The sequence below is a fragment of the Telmatherina bonti genome (assembly GCF_933228915.1).
Source record: "Telmatherina bonti genome assembly, chromosome: 11".
Lineage (NCBI taxonomy): Eukaryota > Metazoa > Chordata > Actinopteri > Atheriniformes > Telmatherinidae > Telmatherina > Telmatherina bonti.
Genome location: NC_136629.1, coordinates 36,941,224 through 36,952,443, shown reverse-complemented (window position 1 = coordinate 36,952,443; position 11,220 = coordinate 36,941,224). Strand labels below are relative to the sequence as shown.

The following is an 11,220-nucleotide window of genomic DNA, read 5'->3' as shown; positions in this document are numbered from 1 at the left end:
TCGGAACCTTTCATCCTATTCTTCCATTTCAGGCCTTTCTGACCCGCCACGTTTTGTTGTCTCTCCTTTGACTCTCCACAAGGCCAAATATGGCCCCTGCAATTTCTCAATATGGGCCAGATTAATTTTTCAGCTCCGGACATCTGTGGGGGGCAAAAAGGGAGTCAGCTAAAAGCCATAAATCCACAGTCCGGGTCTTTTCAATGGGTGCTGCTTGTGGGAGGGGGAGGGATGGATGGATGGATGGATGGATGGATGGATAGATAGATAGATAGATAGATAGATAGATAGATAGATAGATAGATAGATAGATAGATAGATAGATAGATAGATAAATGTGTTTCTTAAAGGTTATTTTTCAAGGTCCACAAACGTCTAATGGTGGTAATTTTCCTAACCAGCAAATCTTCATTAGTCCTAAGATGCCCATTTTTTTCCACCAAATGATCCCATTACGTCTGACATAAACAAGCCAGAGGGCCGCCTCTGATTGGCTGGCCGCAGGGTCATGTGAGCCGCGCGGCCGTCCGTCTATTTGACAGCCGCAGGATGGCGAGATGCCAGAGGGGGAAAAAGAGACAGAGAGAGGGGAGAGAAAGAAAAATTAGTATTCTCCTACTAGCCTTGCTATAAATCAATCATGGAGTCCTACGTGGTGAGCTGTAAATATGCTGAGCCGCAGTTCCCGCCTTGTGAAGAAGATTACAGTCATTTTACTGACCAAGGGGGGTATTACAACAACCCCCAGGACAGTGGTAGTTACGGAGGGGGCTATCAGCCAATGCAGCCTCCTCCACCTCCATACACACCACAACAAACCGGCTATCAACATTCCTTGCAGGGTCATCAGCGAGAGGATGGAGAGGACCAGTCGCAGCATCACGGCGCGACCCTCCCGGTCTATAGAGAGCCCCACGCCGCTGGGAAGGACAGATTCCCCGCTGCTGACCTGCAGTGCCAGGCCTGGATGACCTGTACAAACAAAGCCGCTCAGGTGCAGAGGAAAGCGGCCTGCCAGGCCAGAGACAAGCCGCCCATTGTGGTCTACCCCTGGATGAAGAAAGTGCACATCGCTCATGGTGAGGTCCCGTTTCAATCTGTCCAGCTGGACGTCTCTCTGTCCATTTAATTCCTGCTTTATTTCGACTTAATTCTTTTATTTATGTCTTTTCTGGGAGGCACTTTTTTTCTTTTCTTTCTTTCCATTTGTGAGCATCGTTTTTGTTGTCGAGTTATTTACGATCTCAGTGAGAGCAGAGAGAATTACAGCCCCTATAAAGTTTTATGACCCTGCCACAATATGTGTGTGTGTGTGTGTGTGTGTGTGTGTGTGTGTGTGTGTGTGTGTGTGTGTGTGTGATCTGATTTGGCCAAGCAAAAAGCTGCAGATCCAAAAGAAAAATTGATTTCTTGGACTTCTTCCCAGTCCACCAGAAATTAGGATGAACGCAGACAAACATATTAATAAATAAATGTTTAAATAAGAATTTTAGAAGCTGGTTTCATTTATTCTGCTCATTTTAAAATAACTGCCTTTAATTTCAGCTCTAAAAAAAAAGGAAAATGAACAAACTAAAATAGAAGCAGTTTCAGTGGAAATGAATAAATGATTGTATTTTCTCTGGTGAATTTCTCCCCGCAGTGAATCCAAACCACGTGGGCCCGGAGCCCAAGCGGCTGCGCACGGCCTACACGCGCCAGCAGGTCCTGGAGCTGGAGAAGGAGTTCCATTTCAGCCGCTACCTCACGCGCCGCCGCCGCGTCGAGGTGGCTCACGCGCTCTGCCTGTCCGAGCGGCAGGTCAAGGTGTGGTTCCAGAACCGGCGCATGCGCTGGAAGAAAGACAACAAGCTGCCGAACACCAAAGGAAGGAGCAAGAACAAGAAGGACAACAACAACAACAACAACAACAACAGCGGCAGCAGCGAGAAGGTGAAAGCGGTGATCACGGCGTGAAGAGGCGGCGTGGGAGCAGAGTCACGCAGAGTCACGCCATGTTTGCACCTCCACTCCAACACCGGTGTTCCTGCGTGGATTCAGGTCCTGAAACATTTCCACACTGCTTTAGAAATCCTGGCTGGACTTCCACAGATCAACGCGAGGCTTTGTCAGTTCCTTCGTGTTTTTTAAAACAAAATTATTTCACATGTTTTGTTGTGCATTTAGTTCCAGTCTTCTGTCTGTGGATCTGCGTGGCCTGTTTCCTCTTTGCTGCAAATGATAGTTTTATCCCAACAGATGCGACGTGACCGGTGCAGCAGCATGCTGGTGTCTGCATTTCAGCGGGGATTGGAGATTTTTTATTTTCTTTTTGGAGAAAACAGGGTTTTTATTTCCACAGGGTAAACATAAGACAGGGTTTAATACTACCTGAGCTACCTAAAGAGCCCTGTGTGTATGCACGTTACCAAGATGTTCCAGAAACTGGCGCTTTAATGGTGAAAAGAATAAACAGAAAAACAGCAAACATCAGTAGAAACAGCTAAATGTTTGGTGAATGACTTCATGGTTTTTTCTTCATTATTGTATTAATGTAATAATAGCTTTTTGTAGGAATGTAGCCATATCGTGCAGACGTATCTTTCCTTTTTACACTTCAGAAACAATAATATGGGATTCAGAAGGAGCCAACTTGGAGGTTTGTAATGCACAACACTGATTAAATCCAGCTCGCTTTCTCAGGGTTACAGGGTTTTAAGGAAATAACTTCCTGAAATGTTTGATAAAGGTTTTAGACTTTAACCCTCTAATGTTGCATAAAACTCGTTTTCTCTTGATTCCAGTTTGATATGCTATCAAAACCTGTATGCCAGTACTTATCTTTATTATTTAGAATCATATTTTATTCCCTGTAGCGACCCAGTTTGTTCTTTTATATGTTCATTCTTTTCAAAAGATAAACTTGTGCAAGAATTTTATATGTATGAATGTTTTGATAAAATAGATGAGAGAAAAAAAATAAAAAAAAAGTTTCAAACAGCAGAGTTGTTGGGTTGTGATTCCAGGTGTTTGGACTGTGTGTGTGTGTGTGTGTGTGTGTGAGACGGAAATGACGCTCATCTTTATCTTAAACAAATTATTAAACAAATTAAAGCAATGATTATTATTTCACATTTTAAATGCAGACTATGTTTAAGAAAATCTAACAAATATTAAAAACTCACATTTTGCGGAAATTCTTGAAATATCTAACGAACAGCCAGAAATCCTCCTATGACTGCAGTTTGTGTGTGTGCACGTGTGTGGTGTTTGCTAAGCCATGCTGTAGGGATAGGCTTGTTAAAAACTCCTTCGTGTAAATAAGTAGACTAATACCAATATTTTTATATATACTATGAAGACGTGTTGGTCAAGCTTATATAAAGGCTGGCAGGTAACAATCATCTGCAGCATGTCTGAGTGGCTGCTGAGAGGACGGAGTCTCCAGAGCCATAAATTGGCAGTTTCCGGTGAGTGGAAGGGAAGGAAAGCCTAATGATAGGACTGCCAAGGAGCAAGTTTGAAAATCACACACTGGTGAAGCAGTCACAGGTTCAAGTTGTGATGCAGACCAAAAAGCGAGCAGATATAACAGAAATAAATAATTAAATATGTTTAGACTAATTGTAATTAATCAATGTATACATAGCAAAAATTGCTTTATATTTTTTAATTATTTATACTAAACCTTTCGTTTTCAATGTGTATTTAAATATCTCACGTTTTTGTACTTTTATATCGCGCAATCTTTCTGGTGAATGATTCTGACGAAGCTGCGGCGCCCCCTGGCGGTAGCATTAGATAGTGCAGCTAAACCCAAATGGGGAAAGAGAGAAAATCTTTCATTCTGGGTAAAACTCTTTATATATTTTCAGTTTGAACAAATAAACATATAATTTTATGCTGCCTTTTATTTCTTTGCAATCTATGATAACAAATGGTTTAGTGGTACAAGTTGCATATAATGATGCTATGAGAGTAATCGGAGTTCCCAGAGGTGGCAGTGCAAGTCAGATGTTTGTCTCTGCAGGAGTGAGCACACTCTCAAAGCACTTTTAAGAAATTTGATGTTTAAATTTACGCAACGTCTGGACGACTCTACAAACAGCATAATTATAGCTCAGTCAAGTTCGTCTGGGAGTTGCTCCCGGTACTTATCCAGGCTGAGGATGCACTGGTTGAAATGTCTATATTTGAGCTGTTGTTGATTATTTTTTAAAATGAGTTTATGTGCATGCGTCCTCTTTGTCTTCTGTGTGTTCTTTTATGGGCTTGAGTCTATTTTAATAAATTTATTATTTTTATAATGGCTTCAGGGTTAATTCTAATTTAAAGGAAAATGCAAAAACAAGAAAAAACGCACATAAATGTGCAAAGGACCAAGTTCAGACTGTTTCGGAAAGGAAGCACTTCTCAGGTGTGGATCGTTATAAATCTACTTAGACTTTTTGATCATTTTCCTGCAGCGTGTTTTTCAATCTCTTTTGAGCCAAGGCACTCTTTTTTTCACTGAAAACTCACAAGGCACACCACAAACCCAAATGTTTTTTTCCCCTAAAGTCCATATTATTAATATAAAGTCCATCTTGTCAAAGTGGCCTTGAATAGAAATAAGATAAACACAAGAAAAAGGAATTTTATTATCGTTCACCTGTGCCCTGGATGAACACAAAGCTGCTATTTAGACCAATCAGGTGAAATTGGAACATTTCCCAGGGCACACCTGATAATGTCTCACGGCACACTAGTGTGCCACGGCACACACTGGTTGAAAAACACTGTCCTACAGTAACGATGGGTTTTTAAGACATTGACTATTTCATCATTATATTGATCAGAGTATTTAGTCTAGTCTGTGAGTACATTGAGGCCGCAGCTGTATAAACTTCTCTGGACCAAAATAAAGCCAGTATTTTATATATTAAGACAAGGAGTAGAGATTAACATTTCACTGTCAGCGGTTACAGTTCAGTTGTGATGTGGAACTAAATATTCAGTTTCTCTTCCGGACCTTAATTGCAGACGGACCTGTGCAGACCAACACTTGCCCTTAACCTGACATGAAGCATTGAGACATTCTGTCGCAGTAATCACTGTTAAACAGGAAAAACATAGAAAACACGATGCCTCTTGCAGCTGACGCCTTCGTGTCGCAGATAGCAGGTAAAGTTTGGCTTCTGATGAGTCTCTTCCTCAATGTTCATTTGGCTAACTTAGCTTAGCATGCTAATGTCAGCTAACGGAAGCCGTGAGGCATTTTTCAGTCGATCATGCAAATAAAAGTAATTTTTACATGTTGAAAATGGGATAATCTGACAGAAATGACAACTGTCTTTGTGAACTATATTTTCCAAGACTCAAAGGTTAGATCTGATGCAGCTTCACAATAACACAGTTTAACATAAACAGTTTTTCCTCCATCACTGTACAAACAGTTAAATAATATAGTTATTAGTAAAACATCAATATATGAATATAAAACACGATGAAAGCATACAGTTGAGCTCACATCTATTCATTAAAGAAGGAAAAAAACAGCGGCCTGTAAAATAAGCTGAAATTGACTTAAGTAATAATAAATAAAAATTTTATGAAAATTATTACATTATTTTCTAATTCTGGTTCAATAGAATTTTTTTTTTTTTTTTTTTTTTTTAAAAAGCAAACAAATATGATAATTTATTACATATTACATCACTCATAAACTAATATTTAGTTGAAGAATCCTTTAATGTTTCCGCTCCAGTCAGGTGTTTTCTGTTCCTCTCAGTCAGACTTCTGCACCTGTTGACAGGTATTTTGTCCCACTGTTCAACAGAAAAGTGCTCTAATTTGTCCAGGACCAATTTGTTTCTTGCTTTATTTCTTTTTTCAACTCAATTAAATGAAAAAACAGTGTCTTATATTACTAAATAATATTTTTGCAAATTTTTAGTTATTGTTCCTTTTTTAAGTCTCCAGTTATTTGAGTGACTGTTGTAAATTCAGCTTTTCTTTAATGAAAGGGGATGAATACATATGAGCACAACTGCATATTAACCAGAAAGATGTAACAGCTTCATAGAAGAAACTTTACATCATAGATCATGCTGGTGGCTTTATTCATTCACAAAACCACGACTTGCCTGCGTGAAAGCAGCTAAATGAAATATTATTCATGTACCAAGGTAACGTTAAAGGTGGCCAACATGGTTTTCCTCGTGCAACCAGGTGTGTTGCTCCGCATGCCTCGCCTCAGGTGTGTCTCTGGTAGTGGGAAGCTGCAAAACAGCAGCAAATAGCTTTAATAAATGTGAAAGTACATCCATACACGTTGTGGTACCAAGCTGCTTTGCACTGGAAAAAATCCAACTTACAAAGTTTACATTTCAGACATACAACGAGGTGTATTTTCCTTTTTTTTTTTTTTTGTTCCAGCAGTGAAAATAAGCAGATTTCGCATCGAGATTTAGTCTTTAAAATAATAATAATTAAATCATTATTTAATGTTACAGTTTAGCGAAAAGTAATTCAGGGTGGGCGGATAAAAGAGATGATTCCTTCCAGTTTAAGCTGCAGAGTTATTGTAACAAGTGGAAATGTAGAATTATGGAAGAAAGAGCAGCTTATTGAACATGATTAATTAATGGTAATTATGTCAACTGATCTGTGTTTAGGAGTTTTCTTTGGAAGGCAGACCGGGTGCTCTGATAGGTCGGTTATAATGTTGTGAAGCGATAAACCAGATGCGCCGGTTCCCAGCTGCAATAAAAACTGACCAGACTTCTCTCATGACTTTGACCTGAAGCTTGGTGAATGTTAGCATGTGATAAGTAGCCGACTTTAATCAGAGAAGATACTCTGACATATGATGTGACTGATAGGGCCGTGTCTGTTTCAGGTACCTCACTGATCAGTTAAACAGGAAAAAGTACTCCTCTGGAATTTTGTGTCCATGCTTGTCTGCTTTTCTGTTTTTCCCCCGTTTAGCTGCTGAGCCTTGGCCTGAAAATGCGACCTTGTACCAGCCGCTGAAGGGTAAGCCAGACCATTGAATGAGCATCATGGATTGTTTCTGCGAATGTTCGCGTCATTTTGTACGTTAATTTGTTGATGTTTCAACAGAGGATCAGATTCTGCTTTCAGACTGCGCCTCATCTCTTGCTGTTCAGGTGAGCTTCTGCTTCTGTGTTCTCTGCTCAGATCCTGTTTCACCAACGTTCACGTCCACGTTACGTAGTAAACCTGAGTGAGAACATAGTGCAGAGATTTCCAAAGGATTTCTGTCACATTATCAAGACTATATCAGATGTTTACACTGAGAAACAACATGTTGACTTTAATGTCAACATGTCTACAGAAGAGATCGGCAACAAAAGAGAGGAACAAAGTGTTCAACCGTAATAAAAAGCACATTGAACAACCATCACTTATATCTTAGTTTCCAAAAGGTCAGTAATAAAGACCAGCTAGCATAGCAGGGAGGCTGAATGAGTCCCTGTTATGTGTTTGTATCCAGCTGGGTGTCCACACTGTCTCCACAGCCTGGCTTAGCAGGACATCTGGCAGTTGTTGCAGGCTATTGACCGCACAGTGCTGACACGGGCGTTTAGGAGTAAAGACACAAAAACTGCAGTCAAAGCCATTGAGCTGTTCAGGGAATGTAGCGAAACCTCGCTGAAAATTCTGATTCGTAGGCCATGATTCTGCCCGAGGAAACACTCTCCGCTGGTTGTGGCAGCACCACAGCGGAGTTAAAACTAATGTAAGGTGGACTGAGAAGAAGATAAATGGCTGAGCTGGCAGAGGAAGGAGGAGGCAGTGAGTCCAGAAATGAGAGGAGCTCTCATGTGACATGTTGGACTCAAGGTTGTAGATTGTAACGGAATGCCTCACATTTTCTCCTGTTTTCGTTTGCAGAATGAGCACAGAAGTCGCTTCCAGTGTCGGTTTGATTATAAAAACAGGCTTTAATTGTGTTAAATCCTTGCTTTGGTTTTTTTTCTTCCTTTTTACACCTCGTCCCATCTGTGTGTGTCCTCTGCAGGCCTACCTTCGCATGTGTGGCCTGCCGGTGGAGGTGGTTTACAGAGCAAACGCTGAATACATGTCACCGTCTGGTCAGTAGAAATGCCACAGAGGCAAACATCTCAGCCGAGTTTAAGTCCCAGTATGGACGTTCCCTCCCAGTTTTTCTCTCTTACTGGAACTCCAACAGCGTTTAGCTTCAGACAGTTTCACATATCAGATATGTAGGCGCTTTTGGAAGCTTCAGCTACCCAAAGAAGTTTAATAGTTTCCTTTTTTCTCTTTTCTCCTTCAGGTAAAATTCCTTTTATTCATGTTGGGAACCAGGTTGTGTCCGAACTGGGGCCCATAGTGCAGTTCACCAAAGCTAAGGTGATGCAGCTGATGTGGGAGTTGCTGTGAAATGAACAACTTCACTTTTAATCATAATTTCACATCGTTTCTTTGTGTATGCCGTATTATTACTGTAACCGTATTTGCAGAGGAGGAACATTAAATCGTCATTATGTTTTGGTCGACAGGGTCACTCTCTGAGCGACGGCTTGGATGATGTTCAGAGAGCTGAAATGAAAGCGTACATGGAGCTGGTCAACAACATGCTGCTAACTGCTGAGGTATGAAACAGCTAACAGTGTGCTGATAGTAGAGCTGAAACAGAGTAACAGCTGCATCTCCTCCTGCAGCTCTACATCCAGTGGTGTGATGACGCTACAGCTGCTGAGGTCTGGATGCTTGTCTTCTGATTTTGCGAGCAGGTGTCGGTGAAACCCTCATGGCTTCTTGTCTCACACGTGTGTTTGTTTTAGATCTCTCGTCCCAGGTACAGCAGTCCCTACTCGTGGCCTCTCAGTAGCATCCTGGCCTATCAGAAGCAGTGGGAAGTACGCAGGAAGATGAACGCCATCGGCTGGGGAGGGAAAACGCTGGAACAGGTTCGCATTTTCTCATCTGTTTTACAGTTCCTTCAAAGCTGACAGATCATGTTTATCCCATTTTTTTTATGCTTCATGCAAACATAACTTCAAGACCTCCCTATTTAATACAGTTTTATCTTTAATTAATTAGTTTTTTATTCAATTTCAATTGTTTTTGATTGTTTTGGCTTTAAATATGTTTTAGGTCTATGAAGACGTGAGTCAGTGCTGCCAAGCTCTCTCTCAGAGGCTGGGAACACAACCATACTTCTTTAATAAACAGTACGTACACCGTCTGTTTTTGTGTGTGTGTGTGTGTGATTGTGTGTGTGTGTGTGTGTGTGTGTGTGTGTGTGTGTGTGTGTGTGTGTGTGTGTGTGTGTGTGTGTGAGATTGTTTTGCTACTACATGTTTGATGTGTTGATAGAAGCTCATTTTTTGTTGATAAAAGCTTCTTTTATGGGAACCAAATGTGGAGGTTTCTCTTGAGCACCACCTGGTGGTTAAGTCACGCCACAACACCTGAACAAGTAAATCATTAGCTCGGTCCTAAAATGCTCATTTCTCCCAAAAAATATACTGAAACCACTTTTAAATCAAATTAAAAAATGTGTGTGTGTCACAAGTAGATACATAAAAAGCTTTAATTTTAAATAGTATGTTGTGGAAAACACTTGTTATGATCTGAAGATTTGCACATACCGGTCTGCGCCTGACTTTAAGATTTAGCATGTTGCAGCTTCTGCACCCACAGTTAATTAAATGTTTGAGTTCAGCAGTGACAAACTGTGTTTTGGTATGTTGTAGGCCTACAGAGCTGGATGCGTTGGTTTTTGGTCACCTCTTCACTATACTGACCACCAGGCTGACCAGCACGGAGCTGGCAGAGAGGATAAAAAGCTACAGCAACCTCCTGTCCTTCTGCAGACGCATCGAGCAGACCTACTTTGAAGACAAGAGTTCCTGAAGGACTGAAAATAACTCCTGTCACCTCACCTTGTACATTCTGCATTTCCTTCTCTCATTCCCCTAAGTGTTACACCGAGAAGCTTAAAAACTGCCCTCACCTACAAACCTGACCATTTTAAATGATTTTTTTCCTTTTTTTTCCTTTCGTGTCCTTCGCCTCCTGCTTGTATTGCTGCATGCAGCTGCTAATACTTCAGAGAAGCCAGTTCTTTTAAGAATTAAGATGTGTCAACAACAGATGAATAGATGTGCCAGAGTGGGAGGTCTTCATCAGAATCCCAGCTAAATAAAACACAGAAACCTCAGTAAATGCTGCTGTTTGGTGTAATTATTGTCACATGTATTCTATACATGTTAAACCCATGTCAGTGATTGTGTGGAAATGCTGATTAACCTTGATTATTTTAGCCAAACAAGTTTCCAGAAAAAGCATCAGACGTCATTGTTAGTGCCGAACAGAACTCGGAGCTTGCAGAGATTAAATGTCGCTTCCAGTGGTGCATCAGCTGGATGAGTGCTTAATGACACAGAGGTGCTAGCTTGTTTATTTACTCTACTTTTCTATATTTTTTTGTTTGTTTTTTCGCTTGAAGGCTGTCTGATGTTACATATATCGCTGTGCATTTCTAATCGCCATCGCTCTGAGCGGAGGATTATGGATTTCACAGCTGTGTGACACGATCGCCCTTTCAGAAGCCAGAACTCCACTTGACCCGGCTTAGAGGTCAAATGGCATGCAGCGCTTTTCCTCCTGGGGACTTGCAAGCTTGCAAGAAATGCAAAACAGTCTTGTTCTCCCAACAAAAGATCAGATTTTATTAATGTACTGCATCCTTGGACATAATGGTGAAGATGTGATTTATTCTTGAAGTTTCCACATTGTTTTATTTGTGTGAATGGGAAATGCCTACAGACACTCTGCTCAGTAGACCTCCCCCCTCCAATAAAAAGTGTTTGAGCGACGACGTGTGTTTTCTGTTAAAAAGCACATTTTTAGCTATTTGTTTTAAACATTTGTAGCCCAGTATTATTCAGTGTAGAGGAATCTTTGTTGGAGTTTAATTTCACGGCTTCCTAGACTGATGAAGCGCAGACTTGACTGTGTTTCTGCCTCCAGGTCTCATACAAGCTCATTGGTAACGTCTGATCACCTCCAACTGCCCTGCGATTGATCAGGTTGTGTGTTAGACAACAGAGCGAGTGTCTGTCTTCCAGGTTTCCTGTGAGGTCAGGGTTTGACCTGTGAACTTCCAGGAGCTGGGACATCATGAGTGATGACCCACAATGACCAAACGCTACTAGAGGTCATCAGTCGAACTGCAGACGGCGAAACAAACAAAGGTGCATCCAG

General features: G+C 41.1%; 2 protein-coding genes across 2 annotated transcripts; both read left to right on the top strand.

The window, feature by feature from the left end:
* Positions 1–557: 557 nt before the first annotated feature.
* On the top strand, positions 558–1,956 carry LOC306762403 (homeobox protein Hox-D4b-like; the record flags this gene model as incomplete). Its single annotated transcript, XM_079248846.1, is given in 4 exon segments — positions 558–572; positions 575–619; positions 623–1,079; positions 1,643–1,956. Coding segments are annotated over 4 exon segments (831 nt in total).
* Positions 1,957–5,009: 3,053 nt separating this feature from the next.
* mtx2 (metaxin 2) lies at positions 5,010–10,831 on the top strand. Its single transcript, XM_079248671.1, has 10 exons — positions 5,010–5,142; positions 6,949–6,996; positions 7,084–7,130; positions 8,006–8,078; positions 8,282–8,358; positions 8,508–8,600; positions 8,670–8,708; positions 8,793–8,918; positions 9,106–9,182; positions 9,708–10,831. The coding sequence occupies exons 1-10, from the start codon at positions 5,103–5,105 to the stop codon at positions 9,865–9,867; spliced, it is 780 nt and encodes a 259-aa protein (XP_079104797.1). The 5' UTR covers positions 5,010–5,102; the 3' UTR covers positions 9,868–10,831.
* The last annotated feature ends 389 nt before the right edge of the window (positions 10,832–11,220 follow it).